Here is a 16880-nt window from a genome sequence, read left to right as displayed (position 1 = left end):
CTAGGTACCTCTTGATGCTGAGCTCTTCAGTGGCACAGCCCAGAGCTCTGGGTGCCAGCAGCCTTGCCCTCTGTAGGTGTCACTGCAGGGGCCTTGCAGGGTGGTGTTTGGGGACACTGCAGGGACAGGAGCTGCCTGTGTCAGTGATGCTCTGTTTCTGCTGGCGCAGGCAGAGCACAGCCCTGCTCTGCTGGGGATCCAGAGCTCAGTGTGATCTGTGCAGCCCTGCTCAGCAATCCCTGCCACTGCTGCCTTTACTTCAGGGATTAGTGCCCATCTTAGTTAGCACTGTGCTGGTTGGGATTTCCAGAAGAGACTGCAGCAATCCCCATTTTTCCAACTGAATAGCTTCTGGAAATGTTTGCAAGTCTGTTCAAATGTTTTCCTTTACCATTACACGTGGTTGCAGAGGGAGCAGCTCTGTGCACACGTGGCTCTGTGCCTGTTCCAGCGTGGACAGTACAACCTCTGTTTGGCTGATGACTTGATTTCACAAAACTTTCTCTTCAAAACTCCATTGCTTACAGCCCTGGGCTCGAGTTAAGCAAACAACTTGTGCTTTCATTGGGTGTTTTGTCTTTTGTTTGCTGTTTAATGGCATTTCAGCTGGGTGATCTGTGCAGTGCAGGCAGTGATTCAGCCATGTGCTCTTGGGTCACAGAGAGCTCTGTGCCTGTGGCACTCTGGCACTTGGCACTGCTGTGTCCAGAGCCAGCCAGAGCCTGAGGAATTTGGTGAGTGTTGTACTTGTAAACTTGTCAAAAGATCTTCCCTCAGTAAAATCAGATAATAGCAAGTAATTGAACTGTTTCTTAAGATTTCTAATCTAAATGGACTCTTTAAGCTGTCTTGGCATTTGGCTTTGCAAAATGTCATTTCCTATTCATTTTTCGTTAAATATTTGACTTACTGACATCTCCCTTTTCAGAGGCTGCAATTTGGGTTTGATCTCTGCTCAAAACCACTGTTTAAATGAGGGGCCTTAAATTATTGAAATTGCAGGAGGAAAGCATTTTATATTCTCTTTAGGCACGTGTTCAACTGAACCTGTATCAGGTTTAGAATGGAATCATCTGGACACAAATGAGGTGACCCTCTTAAGTGTGTGCAATTCACTGCTGGCAGAAATAGCCCAGGTACATTTGGGGAAAATTGGGGAGCTTTTAGGTGCTAAAATTTACAATAACCTTCTATCATACTGGATACACTGATATTTGTGGCCTCTTCAGCTTTTCTGCTATTTGAATTTTTTTATTTATTATTTTTTATACTTCAGAAGAGCTTGCTTATCTTTCTTTCTTCCATCGCTGCCATGAACTCATTTTTTCTGAGCTCTAAGCAGCCTTTGATGTGGGGTAACTGCTCTGAAATCCAACTGCCTGGTTGGCTACAGCTGAGCTTGGTAATCCTGGAGCAGCAAACAGATGGTGGTACATGTCAGGTTGTAGAATAATCAAAATTCTTAGCTTGGAAAAGACCTCCAAGAATGAGTCCAACCATTTCCCCAGTACTGGCAGTGCCACCAGTAACCCATGTCCCCAAGTGCCACATCCACATGGCTTTAGGGGTAGTGGCAGCCTGATCCAATGCCTGACAACTCTTCCAGTGATTTTTTTTTTTTTCTGTATCCAATCTAATCCTCCTCTGGTGCAATTTGAGGCTGTTTCCTCTTGTCCTGTTGCTTGTTAACTGGGAGAAGAGCCTGATCCCACCTGGCTCCAAGCTCTTTTCAGGGAGTTACAGAGGGTGAGAAGCTCCCTCCTGAGCCTCCTTTTCTCCAGGCTGAGCCCCCCCAGCTCCCTCAGGTGTTTCTTATCTCTCTTGTGCTCCAGAGCCTTCCCCAGCTCTGTTGTCCCTCTCTGGACATCTCTTACAGACATTTGTCCCCAAGGGTGGGTTGACTCCATGTTTTAAACTCTTCACTGTAGATTGTTTTGCAGGGTATGCACAGCTGGCCTGCTTTACCTGGCTCTTGCACAGGGCTCTTAGCAAACTCCCAACCACCTAATAAGCTTTAGGAAGGCTCAAAATAGTCTTGTATCAAGTCTGATTAGAAACTGAGACTTCCTCTTTAAAGAGCAAGGGATCCAGAATTCAAGATGTGCTTAGTCTGACATTTTTCCACATTGCAGCAGCTGCCCAGACTTGCAGACTGTTTGCTACTTGGCATTGGATGTTTTCACCCAAGATCCTTCTTGAAACAGGAGGGTTTTCTACCACCACCCTTAGTAGTGATGTATTCCTGTGAGAAGCTTCTGTTTTGGACAAATTGGTGCTGCTGTCCTGAAGGAGGAGCTCCTACAAGGCTGTGTTTAATTGTGGCTGGTCTGTGAGGACAGGGTGGGGATGCCCTGGCCATGAGGAGTGTGTTAACTCAGCATAACTGGGGGGATGGAGAGGGAAGTTGGAGCTGTGGTTGTCCCTCCATGTCAGGCATGATGTGGTGCTTTGAGTCAGCTCAAGGCAGTGCCAGCTCAGAGACAGCCTGGCTGCCAGCCTCTCCTCCACAGCCCTGGTGGGACTGTCCTGCCTGGGGAGGAGTTATGGCCTGTGGGGTGACAACAATTTGGAAGCACTTGAGTCCTCTGGACCCTCTTGCAAGAATAACCCAGGCTCCTCAAAAACTTTATGCTTTTTCTCCTCACTACCCCCAAGAAAAGCTGCCTGCTCGTGAGATTTCATCCTTGAAGCTGTAAAACTCCTCTCTGTGGGAGCTGTGCCAAGACCTGCAGTCAGTTTAGAAGGCTCCAATGTATTTGTAAGTTCATGGTTGCTGCAGGCTGAGCTGCTAAGCCTTCCTGCAGGCCTGGAAATTCGAGCACTCAAGTCAAAAAGGACCCTGGGGAATTTCCTGTGCCTGTGCTCATTGCCCAAGCCAGGAAGCTGTTCCAGATGGTTGTACCCTGCACAGCTCTCCTGAGAGCCCATCATCTGGCAGGAGCCTGGGCTGGTGCTGCCACAAGGGCAGTGGGACAGCTCTGGCTTGGGAAGGAGGTGTGGAGACAGGAGACTTTCATGAAGATGAGACTTTCATTTCCCTCAAGCTTTAACTGTGCAGGGGTTTTCCATGACCAGCACGGGGATAAATGCAGTCAGCATGAGCTAGAGGTGAGTGCTTGTCTTCCAACCTGGCAGCAGGGCCTCAGCTCCCTAAATCTCTGTTTACTCTGAGCTGTCTAATGCCCTGTTGCGAAACCACGTTCAGGACAAGAAGAATGAGAGAGTTTGCTGTTGGCTTTCGCTGGGGGCTGGAGCAGAGGCTCAGCACTGCCCTGCCAGTCCCTCCTGCCTGTGAGGTGCTCTCCTTGCTCTCCTGCCTCTGTTGGGTTTGTATCCTGGTAACTTTACCTGTGCTCAGGTGCAGAGAACTCCCTGTGGTCCCTGGAGCTCTGGGAACATGAACAAAACTCATCCCCAGGTACAGTTCTTCAGAAAAATCCTACATACAGCTGTTCCCTGAAGTGTTCTTGCCACTGCTGTTTGCCTGACCTCTTTATCACTGCTTTCTCTGAGATTTTGAGTTGTTTCTCTGAGATTTTGAGCTGTTTCTCCTTACCTTGATGCAAAAGAGAAGAGTTGATATAAAGCACTGGGCTTGGTTGGTGTTTGTTTTACAAATGGGTAATTAAGGTTTAAAAAGGGAAAGGATTGATTGTTTTGGGAATTAAAGGTGGGCCATGTTTGCACCGAGGCAATTTTTACTTATATGTAACAATAATGGGGTACATGAGGCATTCCTGGGTAAGATGTGAGAACTAGAAAGGTGAAGTTTGTGTGGCTGTGGGATTCTGTAAATCCCTTTTATCCCTTTCCTTCCAGAGAAACGGTGATGTAGCTACTTTTGGTTCAACAGAGTCCTCTGGAAAAAAAGGTAATGAACAAAATGCAGAGTTCTATTATTAAAGTATAAATCAATGGAAACTATCAATGTAATATAAAATACAACCAGTATTTATGGTCTGTTTGGACTGATTTTCCCTCTTGTCTGTGCAGGGAAATGTCCAGACTATAAAATTAATAAACTTCAGCTGTTCTGTGTTGGCCTGGAGCTGGCAGACATATGTACAGTTGTATGATAGGTGATCCTCATCTGTCACAGGCTCACAATGAGCTTGCTGTGGCCTTTCCTATGTCTTAATAGCCAAACTTCAGCAAATTTTGCCCATACTCTGAAGGATGAGGTGGGATCAAAGAGAACCAAATAGCAAGCCTGTAGTTCAGCTTGCAACATTTCATCAGCACCATTATTTTATACTCAAGTCTGTTTGTAATTGTTGTGCTTTGTAGTCAGAGGTGTTTTGTAGACACAGACGTGCTGCAATTCACCATTTCTCTTCTGAGCTAAAATCTGTGTTTGGCTCCTGCTTGAGCATGACAGAGGGGGAGCTTGCTGGAATCAGGATCCTTTTGCTGTTGAGCAAAGGCTGTCACTTCCCTTGAGTTTGAACACTAAAACAACTAAGTAAACACATAGCACAGCTAATAAAAATTCTAACTTAAAAGCTCTTTCAGTTCCTGAAAGCTCTTTAAAATTCTAATTAAAGATTTTTAAGTTCAGCTGTACCAAAATCAATTATTCAGACAGGATTGCCTTAAGTGACTGGTTACTTGTTTCTGAGATGACCACACTGATATTTTTTGCTATTGGTCTGGGAATATGAAGGAATGGAGGGAAATACCCTGTAGGTTTCAAGGCAGAGCTGCAGGTGCAGGTTGCTGAGGTGAGGGTGGGTGCCTGGCATGGCTCTCCCTGTGCTGCCATTGTCTGCTGTGATTGTGGGTTTGGCCTTTAGCTTCTGCAGTTGGTTTGATTTATGTCCCTGACTTTCTGCAAGCTGGAGGCCCTGGAAGGTTGCTGTGCCCTGGAGATGTTGGTAGGGAGGGGAAGGGCAGCTCTTCAGTTCCTTCTCACCATTCTGTGCTGATAGTCCAGCCTCATTCCATGGGGGTGTGAGTCCTGGCTGGGGCAGAAAGCCTGAAGTGCTGTAAAATGAAATCTTAGCTCTTGGGGAGTTTTGTTATGGGCTCTGGGAGGGCACCTTCCCCAGCCTCACACCAGCCTGCCCTGTTTCAGTGTCCCTGCTGTCCCACAGGGGTTTGACCTTCATCCCCCTGCATCTGAGCCCACAGGATGAGCTCCATGGAGACGTGGGGCTTGTGCATTCCGCCCCAGTGCTCTGTAGCAGCAGCACAGGTTCTTCCACACTGCAAGCAGCAAAATTCCCCACTAGGAGGTGTTTAATGGAGGAGTTTGGCTCTTTAAACTCAACTCTCAACCCCTAACCCCCAGCAGCCCCCATGCAGAGACCCCAAAACACCAGCCTCATGTCCCTGCACTGTTCCCTTGTGAAACACCCCAGACCCTTCCTCAGCCCCTCACTGTCTCTCTTGCCTCCCCAGGGTGCTGCCATGGCTGTGGTGCCCGCCCTGGCTGCACACAGAGGCGCCTCTGCATCTCTGCCCTGGCGCTGCTCGTCCTCGCGGCCGCCGTGGCCTCGGCGGTGGCAGCCCTGGCACTCCTGCCACGGGCACCAGGTTGTATCCCCAGAGGGGTTGGTTTGTGGGTAAGGGAGGCAGAAATGGTGCTGCATGAGCACAGCTGTACCAGCTTTGCTCAGCCCAAATGGCCACCAGCCATTCCCTGCTCCACAGGGCTGGGATAACTCTGGATAGCACTGTCATACTTAAGACTGCTGGTGGGGTTTTCAGATTCTGCCATGAACGTACCAGAAATTAATCCTGGCCCCTGGTTATTTCCAGGACAAAAAATTAATTTCAGAATCCCACCTTTACTCCCCTTGATCTATTCCTCTTATCACAAAAATGTTGGAAAATAAAGGTTTTCTTGCTTTCCCCTCAGTGAACCGCCTCTGCACAGCCCCTAATAACAGGACAGGCTTCCTGTGTGACGACAGAGTGACTTGTGTCCCTGCCAGCTGGGTCTGTGACAGAGTCAGCAACTGCAGGAACGGAGAGGATGAGCAGGAGCAGCTCTGTGGTGAGTGCTTTTGTTGTGAACATTCCCCCTGCACTGATCTTCCAGCTGTGAGACAGCACCCAGGGTTCCTCTAACCCTGCTCTGGGCTTCTGGCTGCCTACAGAAGCAGATAGGCCTGGTAGAGCCTTTGTAGGGCAGATGCTGAGAGATGGCACTGCCCAAAACCTAGCAGCAATGCCAGGATTTAAAGACTCCAAGCTCATCTGATCTTCCTAGGATTTTTTTTTAAACCATGTTGTAGTTTTCCTCCATCAGTGAAACTGTATGCATACATGGGTAATTCATTGTTCAGTCACCCTGTGGAAAAAAACTAAATAAAGCAGAAACCTGGGGCAGACTTCCTGTGTCCCACCACAGAACTTCCCCATTTGTTCATGTTTGTTTGATGCTGCAGGGGAAGTGTCCTGGCAGCAGCCTTTGGTGCCTGCCATCCCCATTTTAGCCAGTGTGTGTGCCTGGGGGAGTTTATCATGTCCTCTGTGTGTGCCCTTGCAGGTGACTTGCCCCACAGCCTCCCAGGATATCTGGTTTTCTACTGCAGCAACCCCAGATCCTGGGTTTATGCTGACCAGAGGTGTAATGGGATGAACGACTGCGGGGACTGCTCTGATGAGTCGTGGAGCTGTAAGTCTGTCTGTCTGCTGGCTCCTGTCTTTCTGCTGATGGATTGCAGCAGCTTCCACAGGTGTGGTGCTCGTGGATGCTGCTGGAAATGCCTGCAGGCTGGCACCCACCACTGAAACACAAAATAGCTGGGGTGGGGTGTGAGCGTGAGCCCTGCAGGCTCAGTCCCCTGGCTGCCGAGGCTTCTGTGTCAAAGCCTGGCGGCACCTGAGAGAGGAAAGGCTCAATGCTTTTCTCCCAGTCCCAAAAATTGCTCTTTCTCTGTGGCTTGCTGATGATGTGGAGCAGTTTCATCACTATGTGTGGCTGTTAGTAGTAACCATTCAAACTGGCCTCTGGTAGCTGGTCAGCAGATGGGTGGGTCTCCAAGCTGTGCAGGAGCTGAGTCTTGCTAATATGAGCAGCAGATTTGTTCCTAAGTTACCCCCATGGTTTTGGACAAAAAAAAAAAAGGGGGGGGGGGAAATTACAGTTAGTTGTTCCCCCTCAGGATGGCCTCTCTGCCATGAAGGTCACTACAATGTCACACTCTGGCTGTGACAGCGCCAAGCCAGTGTCTGCTTTGGTGGGCCCACAGTCACAGTGTTGTCACCAGCAGCTTTTCTGCTAGGGGGATGAAAGGATTTGACTCATGGAAGGGAGGAGGCAGAGGGTCAGTGCAGCAGAAGCATTTCAGTTCCCTGTTTTCTGTCCTTCCAGCAGCTGCCTGTCCCCCGTGTGGGCAGGAGTGGTGGAGCTGCATCTCCGTGCACTTCGAGTTCTGCTCCTGCATCCCCCGGAGGCTGTGCAGGGACGGAATCCAGCACTGCCTGGGCTGGTCCGACGAGTTCCTCTGCCCAGCCTGAATCCTGGTGCCCATCCCTGCTGGGGACAGCAGGGCGCTTCCCACACCTCACCCTGAAGCCTCGGGTCCTGCCATGCCACCTGCTTGGGGAGCTCCAGGCCGAGCAAATCCCCCTCACAATGCAGTGACAGCGACAGATCCCCCTCACAGAGCGGTGACAGCGACAGATCCCCCTCACAGAGCGGTGACAGCGACAGATCCCCCTCACAGCACAGTGACCCCGACAGATCCCCCTCACAGTGCAGTGACAGCAACAAATCCCCCTCACAGCGCAGCGACATGGACAGATCCCCCTCACAGCGCGGTGACACCGAGCAGGGCCTGTGGCAGCGCTCGGCTGGACACTGGCTGTGGGACAGCTGCCAGGAGGCTGTGCCATGTCAAGGGGACATTTCCTTCATGGGCAGCACTGGGTTGGATGCTGGGCTGGAGAGGCTTCACTAGTCATGGCTGGCACTGCCTGGGCCAGGGGTTCCTCCTCTCTGGACATCCTGGGGCCTCTGCAGGCCGCCATACTGAGAGCTGCCCCGAGCAGCAGGAGCTGAGTGAGGCTCCATAGGCCTGATCTTCACTGGTTCTTCTGTTTGTGCTCAGAACACATCTGCAGGTGCTTTCAGCAGTGGCTTTGAGGGCTCTGTGCTGTTGCTCCTGGGACACTTCCTTGGGAATGCTGTGCTGGGAGTGACACTGTGACACTGTGGGGAGCTGCTGCTCAGGCCACCTCCTGCTCTCTTCTCAAACCATGAAAGCCAACACAGAAGGTGAAATTGCATGGAAAACTGGAGAAGTTTCAGGGTTTGGGGGGATAAATCATGTCCCTGTGACAGAGTAGCTGTCCCTGAGAGCCAGGGCAGAGAACCAGCATAAATAAATAACCTGCTCTTCACTGAGGGCTGTGCAGTTTTGCAGCAGCAGGCTGAGAACATCCATGGAGCTGGGATGGGTCTCACTGAAGCTGGCAAAGAAAGGTGGAAAAGGAAGTGTCAGCCTTGGAGCAGAGAGCAGCAGAAAATCGAGTGCTGCTCCCAGGGTGGTGTGGGATGACACTGGATCTGTTTGCTGCTTGTTTTGTTCCTCTGCCAGCAGGGCACAGTCAGGCAGCCAAGCCTTCCAAGCAGTCCTCAGGATATAGGTGTGGACATGACACTGAAATGGAAAAAGATGAGGTTTTCTCTGCTCTTTTGAAAATCTCATCTGTGTCTAAAACATGGAGGAAAATCCCACATTTACAGTGAGTACTCTTACTTTTCTAGGTCCAAAAAAACCCCATGAGGTGATCTTCTTCCCATTGCCACCTCAGGTCATAGATATTTAAAAATAAACCCCTGTTCCCTCATTTCTTCTCAGTCCTGTGATCTGCAGCTCTGCCTGTCACTGTAACTCAGATCAATGGTGAATGTTGCTTCTAATTTGTCACTGGGATACAGCTGGAAATCTGAGAGATCTTCTTATAAATAGCTTTACAGTATTGTGACTCACACTCTGCCTGGAATGAGATGGCAAAACTCTGCATGGGGGAATGGTAAAGCTGCTTTTACTCACCTGTGTCTCTACAGGCCTGGCCAGGGTGCACAACTTGTTTTCTGTGCCCATAAAATGTCATCCAAGTGCAGTAAGGATTGAACTAATCAGCTGTTAAAAATATATATAGGAACCCTCATGTGTAGGGCCCAGGTAATGGGTTTGGTAAAATTAGGATTGGTTGAAAAATATGCATCTCTCCATGGTCAGATCAGCATATCTCCAGTGGTGGAAGGGATGGCCAAAAATTCCATGGTGGCAATTGCACCAGAGACAGCTTGAGGGGGAAGATTGCACATCTTCCTCCCCACTGAGCCACTGTTTTGAATCACAATTTGTGCCATAATTTCTCTCAGCAGAGAGCTGATGTAGTTGTCAGGGGAAGGTATTAATAGCCTTGAGTTTCTGGGAAAAGAAATTAGGATTTGAATGCAAGTGTGCCTGTTTTGTTTGTGTGTAGTCCTTTTTTGAGGAAAATTCAGCAGTAAGGAAAAGACAAAGGGGTTTTGTTCTTTATGCATTTCTGAGCTGAAGTTCATTTTCTTGGCCTCTTCATGGTTTCCAAGGATGTGCTGCTTTTTCTTGGTGATGAATTATGGTAGACAACAGTGTAAAAGGAAGAAGCACTATAGGGGAAACCTGGAGAAAATCCTTGGCCTCATGAGGCCCAAGAGGACAATGATGAGCACTGTGCTCCTCAGCCAGTTGGGATGGAAACACTCAGGGCAGCAATTCAACGTTTAAGTTACCTGCAGCATTAGAGCTGCACAGACCAACACAGAACAGCTCTGAGTGTCCAGGTGATTTACAGCTGATCTGCATAATTAATATTTGAATTATAAATGCCCCTCAATGTTGTCAGATGGAGAAGCACAGTGTATTGCAGGCACACTGAAAATGGGTTTTAAACCACAGGATGATCTCAAATGCAGTGAATTTGCTTGTAAGGGAAAACAAATTACAACTGCAGAGCATAATCTCTACAGTAACCTCATTCCAGCTCTCATTTCCTGGGCTAAAATGAGAAAGAAAAGGGCCTTGTGTTCCACTTTGTGCTTCTGCAATGGCTGTTGCTGAGGTGTTACTGCCTCTGCCTCCCTTCCCAGAGGTCTGTGCTTATCCTTTGTGCTCCCTCCCTCTGCACAGCCCCATCAGCACAGCCTGGTGCTTTCAGGCTGAGCTTTCTGTTCTAGCAGCACTGTAAACATCCCATGGCACTGACAAGCCCAGTGCAGCTTCATTTCAGATGAGCTGCAGTGATTTGTGTCCTGCCCTTCGAGAGGCAGGGGAGCAGCAGGGATGGGAGCAGCTGTTTTGGTGAAAAACACTTTTATCAGAAGAGTTAGTTAAGGATGACAACAAAAACTTTATTTGAAAAAATTATTATGTATTGAAAATATACAGTAGCATTACCAACCTTCTTGTCTCTATCCCTCCCCCAGCACAGGCTACCCCACAGGCATGTCACAGCAACCAGATTTAACAGTACTTTGTCACTCCCTCTCAATATGTCCAAATCCTGTCATCAGCAAGAGAACAACAAACAAAAGACCCACTTCTTTCTGACTCAGTAGGTATTTAACAAATCCCAGTCCTCCACAGTGAGGCACAGATGCTTCTGTTTGGAAGTCCTTTCTCTCTCTTGTTCAGCCAAAGCTCTTTTTTTATTGTTCTTTAATTCGTGGCTGCCTGCAACCTCCTTTTTCAAAGGTAAATGGCAATTTTCAACGTTTTCTTTATAAAACTGCAAGTTTCCAGATGCTTTAGTTTCTGGCTCCACCAGTGTGCATTTGACTACTTCCTCTATTCTGTGTGTCTTGCCATCTACAAGCAAAAATATCAAGTTTAGATTTTGGGAAAAACAGAATTATGCTGTAAAATGCAGAACTTTGTGATACAAACTGTTTTGGCCATGCCAACTTGGAAATTGCACAGGAAAAAAATAGCATTTATATTTTGGACTCAGAATATTAAGGAAAAAACTCAGTTGTTATATGAGCTGTACTTGAATTATCCAGAAGTTTAACGAATGAAAAAACTCAACTACATTGTAATGCAGTTAAACAAAGGGCTGGAACTGCACATCTGAGATGCTATTTGTACTATAACCCAAAAAAGTATGGGAATAGTCCCAGTAGAAAAGAAAATAAATCAACTCTGTGGTGTCCATGCAGTTACGTACAGAAGTGAAGAGCTGTTACTCTGGATCTCAGGTTGTCCTGGGGCTTCATGGCCTCCAAAACTGCCTGCTCCCACTGCAGAACTGTCTGAAAGAACAAAAGAAGCAGTTCAAATGTCTTGTAAAACTTACAGAAATATCATTGGAAACAACTCCATCCCTTGTTCTTTCCTATTCAGCAATTTTGTATTCTATATGGCAAAATTTTAGAGAGTAAAACAAGTTTAACCCCCCTTACCTGCTCTGCCCATCCCTCTGTTTTGCAGTCACTGTGATCAAATTCTTTCAGAGGCACTTTTGAGTGAACCAGGCCTATCTGCATTTGAAGCCGCTTTATGACAGCATCAACATCCTGGGAAAAAGGACATAAAGCAGTCAGAGGGCAAGAACTTTTATTACACTTGTCCAGTAAACTTCTTCTGATGGTTTTTACCTTGAGACCTGTCCCAGAAATGTCCAAACAATTCAGTTTCTTGAAAGAAAGAAGGTATCCAATTCCCACATCTGTGATTTTAGGGTTACCTGTAAGGCCAAGTAAAGTTAATTAAGTTGCATGACGTGGAAAAAGATTATCAAAATACCAAGGAAGTATTTGTTCCAAAAGCTAATACTGGAACAAGACTGACTTTCCCCCTCTAATTATCAAAATAGAAATATTTACAACACAAATTCTCAAACTACTAAAAATATTTATGTAATTAGCAAATGCCTGAGACCTCAGGCCTGCCCTGTGCCTTCTGGGAGGCTGCTGGTCAAATCTGGGGCTGGCTCATAGGAATCAACAAATTAATGGTATTCCTTCAGTGGAAAGAATCCTTAAGGAGGATAAATCCTTTATCAGAAAGGACACAGGTTCTCTCTGTTGTGAGACCATGGAGCACTTACAGGACAAGTCCAGCACCAGCAGATTGTCCAGCCCCTTTTTCAGCACACGCACGGGCGCTGTCATCCTGCGCAGGCCGGCGTCTGACAGGGAGTTGTCCTTCAGGAGAAGCCTCTTCACGCTGCCAGCACAGATACAAACACAGAGTTTATGGTCATTATTCCTGAGAGTTTTGCAAAATGTCCCAAAACTCCGTGTCAGAAGGGTCATCCTGTGCCAAGCCCTCCAGGCTCACTGTAAAAAGCAGTGAGGAAGGAGCCTGGGTGAGCAGGAGTAACAAATATCTTTATATTTCCCTGCTAGCTCAACAGAAGCCCTGCTTGAGCAGCAATTCCCACAGCTCCAGTGACAAACTGATCCTAGAGCCAAACATTTGCCAACAGAGACAATAAGCTTCTTTATACCCTGAAGTTCTTTAAACCAAGGCTGCCAAACTGAAATGCACTCAAAACTAAGAAAAACTGCTTGGCAAACTGAGAGAGGGCAGATTTGATAAGTGATCATAAGCAGTGATTTTAAGAAAATAATGAGGTCTTATAGCACTGATTAACAAAACTCAGGGAAAAACATCAAATTGAAGTGCTCTCCTCAGAGCACTTCAAGATAAAACCTTGATGCAAAATGCACCAAAATCTTACAGCAACATAATATCCTTAATTAGCAGTCATCCTACCTAATGCTTCCAAAATTATCTACTTGTCATTTTTTGGTACCAAACAAAATTACAAAATTTACTGTTTTGAGATGTTAACTAACCAAATAATCAACATCCTCCTTGCAGAAATCTTCATGGAGAACACTAGTTTGGTTAAAAATTTGGCTGATAAAGTTCTTCCTTAAAAATAGGGAGAACTGTTCCAAATGTTAAAGATGCATTTCTTACCCAGACAATAAAAATTATAAAGAGTTGATATAAAACATGAGACAGTAAGTTGTCTTGCATAATTTTATTACTTTTTATGATTCAGTATGTGCTTTGTGTACAATAAATTCTGTATTTTGTTTACCTACAGAACAGGTTTTATGAACAACCAAAATCTTCAGCCTTACACTCTGCAGCCTGTGAAACTTCCCTTTAAAGTCTCAGCCTGATTCTTTGAACTGCTTAGTGGTAGGAAAGAAAGTGTCATTTTTAGCTCAAGGAATTGGTACCTAGACAGGGCCTCTTTGGTGAGGTGTTCCAGCAGCTCGTGTTCATCTCCAAGTTTACAGCAGGAGAGATCCAAACACGTCAGCTCCCGGAAAGACTTAATTTCTTCAAGCTTTTCAGAGATAACCAGGTATCTGCAAAGCCAAAAAAAGAGAAAAAAGCCCTGAGTGCTCAGGCATGTAGGGAGGTGTCTACATCCCCAAGTGTCATAAGCACAATGCACTCGTTTTTGCTAAGTACTATGTGAAAATTGACAGAAATTACCCAGCTGCACTAAGCACCTCTTTATGTGCAGCTGGCACACAACATGTCTGAATTCCCAGTCTTCTCCTTAGATCACTGTCATGGTTTTGATTCAATGCAAAATATTGGACTAACAAGACTTCAACTTGTAAATATTGCTATTAGGAGCTTCTTTACAGATTATTGCTGTATTATTTCAGAATAATGCAAAATATCCCAGATTATCACAAGTCAGCTTCACAAACTGAAGACACCCTCAGTGTCTAGGAATGGTATAGACAAACCCACATTCACCCAGGCTTAAAATCCACCTCAAACGTGGATTTTAAACAGGACAGGACAGCTTGTCAGTGGCAAAATTTTATTTTTTATATATGTCAATAAAATGCTTGACTAGGAGTGTACAAGTCCAGGACTGGCCAGAGCTGTGGCTACACCCTAGGCAGCAGTTCCTCAGTGGGGTTTTTTTTTTTTTTTTTAGCTGTGCTGGTTCCCTGCTCTGATTCACTCAGCAGCCACGCAAACATCTGTGCTGGAGCCATTCAGTAGGAGGCTCAGAGATGGGAACAAACCACTGAAGAATGGCAGGCATGAGTATGCAGTAATGAGCACGTAGCCCTCAGAACCTCCCTGCAGTCACCTCTTGCTGCCCCTGTGGCTCCAAATTCACTGATCTCTCCTGAATTTACCTCGTATTCCCCATGGCAAGACACACCCTGAGGTCAGCAAATTCACTGCATAGACTGGGGGTGATTTTTAATTTGATCCCTGCAGGAACACCTCTTTGTCCATGCAAATAAGAGGACCTTAATATCCTCCCAGGGTAATTTTACCCATCAAACCACCCCCTCACACCCTTGCCTGTGCAATTTGGCTCTGCAAAAAGCACAACATACAGTCAGAGCATAAGCCAGTTCTTGAGAGAGATTATTAGCTGTTAGGGTTCTGGAGAGAAGAGTGGGCTCTTTTAGAAATAAAAATCATCAGAAAACGCCCTTAATGCCTCACTTCCTGGATTTCAAAGACTTGATACTTAACTCAGCTTTCTGTAATGGCAAAAGATGCCAGAAGTAGCTTAATTTCTAAATTAAGCCCATAAAATTATCTGTGCTAGAGATAAAAAGGGAGTAGGTTTAAAGGATAAAACAAAGGATAATTGACTTCTACTCAAACATTCCTACTGTGCTCAGAACACCCTTGGCACTTCAGATGAATATGCCAGTACTTTGATTTTAAACTGGGTAAACCATTGCTTTTTCAAGTGTAAAGATGGAAGAGAACAGTTCTATTACTGGGAAGGACTTCAGTAGGAGCAAGGCTTTAAAAACATAATCCAGTTTTAAACTTGGCCAGACTCTTTCAGTTAAAGATGTGGCCATTGAGAAGATGGAAAAACTAGTGCTGGGCTGTAATCAGGACCTTGTTAAAGTACAGTCAATATGGGGATGGCAACGACAATAAAATAAGGTAAAACTTGCCTGATTTCAGAGCCTGAAACTTACCCACAAGTCTGTATCTTCTTCTAAGCCCCCAAAATGAGACATGACAGCAAGCTTATATAGTTGGTAAACCTGAACAATTTGCAAGGGTGTATTTTATCTGTACAGTCAGCTAAGTGTGCTGAAAAGCTTTTAAACAGCAATTACAGAAACATCCCATGAAATGCCTGAGAAGGCACTAAGCACCTGGATTTCCATAGAACTGCTGATGATTATTGTTAAAAATAGTTGCAGGTTTAATCCTCCACATAAGATCCCCTGTTGGTTAAAAGAGATGTATTCTGTCACCTGTTATGATTTTTATCTTAAAATGAAACCTACAGCTGCACTTGTAGGACAGGTATGGGATGAAAGGCAGCAAGCACAAGAATCAGATAAGGCTCAAGGCATTTCATTAAAATCAGGTGGTGTTGTAAGCCCAAAATGTATTTTAAATTTAATTTAGGGGAAGCTTGAAGTGTGCTAGCAGAAGACAAGATTGTTAGGGGACACACTTACCTGTTCCGCAAGCACAGTGAGCACAGCACCAAACTGCCATAGGCTTCAGTGAACTTCTGCAGAGCTCTCAGTCCTGTCACTGGCTCTGTGAACTTTTGTCTTGCTTCTGCTGCTGAAAAGAGCTTTTCAGCAATCTGCTCTGGGAAACCAATCAACGAGTCAATGTGATCTACATTGTCAGAAATGTAACCCAGCACGAGGCTGAAGAGGGACTTGGCCGAGTAGCGGAGGTTCCCCTCTTTGGTGTACGTGAAGATGAAATGATCAGTCCTCTGCCTCCTTGCCCTATCATCCTCCCTGTTCATGCACAGCTCCACTGAAAAAGTTCTGGAAAACAGACTAAAAGGTCTTGCTTTGGGAGTGACATTCTGTACGCCGCCTGCACCCCGATTTACCACATGCAGCTTCCCATTTTCACGCACGTATATTGGCCCAGTATCCAAATGGCTTTCTGAGTGGAGACAGTACGACATTCCCCTCGACCAGCTCTGCAAAAACAAATCACAGACAGGTGAACAACAGCCACAGAGGAAAACATGACCCAGGGAAGCCCCTAGAGCTGGCAGTTCCCCTTAGAGCCCTGAGCATGGCCACGTAGCAAGGAGGGCAGGCTGTGTGGAGCAGGGCTGTGAGCTGCCTGCCACACACCCCATCCGAGTGGGAACTGGCCCCGGGCTGGCTGAGAGGCCCGGGATGGATCCCAGGCCGGGGATGGAGATGGGGTAGTGGGAGAGGGGCTGGGGTTGAGTGGGAAGTGCCCCCACAATCAGGCCTGGCTCTGCTGCAGGCAGGAGCAGGGGGACGAGGAGGAAGAGGAGGGCACATGTCTGACTGCAGCTGGGCAATGGAGCCTGCTGGAAGCTCCCTCCCTGGCAGGGTGGGAATCTCCCGGTGCCCCTTCCCCAGTCGGTGCCGGGGGGCTCTGGCTGGTGAGCAGGGTCCTGACAGGAGAGCCGGGGGGCAGAAGAGCCCAGAGCTGCCATGGCGAGGGGCAGGGCAGGGACGGGATCCTCTCAGCTCCCGGCCTGCGGGGCTGGCGATCGGGTCCTGCGGGGCGGGAGGGGACCGGGCCCTGCCCGAGGGGGGCCGGGGGTACCGGAAAGGATGGGGAGGCGGGTGCGAAGGGATCGGGTCCAAACCGGAGAGGGGCTGGGGCTACGCTGGGAAAGGTCTGTGAAGGGATCGGGTTGTGCCCGGGGCTGAGCGCGCCGTGAGCGGGCACAGCCCCGAGGGGCGCCAGGGGAAGGGGCACCAGGGGAAGGGCACAAGGGGAGGGGGCACAGGGCGAAGGGTCCCCGCCCGGGCAGGGAGGCCAGAATCCCGCTCGTTCCCCGATCCCCCCTCATCCCACCTACCTGCCCCGGGAGGGGCCGCGCCGTCAGCCGGGCCGGGGCTCGGCGCTCCCGCCGCCCGTCCCGCAGCGCCCGCGGGCGGCGGGCGG

General features: G+C 47.6%; 2 protein-coding genes across 2 annotated transcripts; one reads left to right on the top strand and one right to left on the bottom strand.

Moving 5' to 3' along the window:
• Positions 1-3726: 3726 nt before the first annotated feature.
• On the top strand, positions 3727-8363 carry LDLRAD1 (low density lipoprotein receptor class A domain containing 1). The gene is made up of 5 exons (XM_064719166.1): positions 3727-3741; positions 5232-5535; positions 5861-5998; positions 6494-6622; positions 7322-8363. Exons 1-5 carry the CDS (start codon positions 3727-3729, stop codon positions 7465-7467), a joined length of 732 nt encoding a protein of 243 aa, XP_064575236.1. The 3' UTR covers positions 7468-8363.
• A 1972-nt stretch (positions 8364-10335) lies between these two features.
• Positions 10336-16879, bottom strand: LRRC42 (leucine rich repeat containing 42). The gene is made up of 8 exons (XM_064720327.1): positions 16795-16879; positions 15440-15927; positions 13202-13333; positions 12052-12170; positions 11600-11688; positions 11405-11518; positions 11170-11254; positions 10336-10811 (listed from the first exon to the last, which is right to left on the bottom strand). The coding sequence occupies exons 2-8, from the start codon at positions 15910-15912 to the stop codon at positions 10555-10557; spliced, it is 1269 nt and encodes a 422-aa protein (XP_064576397.1). The 5' UTR covers positions 15913-15927; positions 16795-16879; the 3' UTR covers positions 10336-10554.
• Position 16880: the final 1 nt, after the last annotated feature.

Source organism: Zonotrichia leucophrys, chromosome 8 (genome assembly GCF_028769735.1).
Source record: "Zonotrichia leucophrys gambelii isolate GWCS_2022_RI chromosome 8, RI_Zleu_2.0, whole genome shotgun sequence".
In the NCBI taxonomy this organism is placed as follows: Eukaryota; Metazoa; Chordata; class Aves; order Passeriformes; family Passerellidae; genus Zonotrichia; species Zonotrichia leucophrys.
The sequence above is the reverse complement of the archived record's forward strand: the minus strand, read 5'-3'. Positions and strand labels throughout refer to the sequence as shown.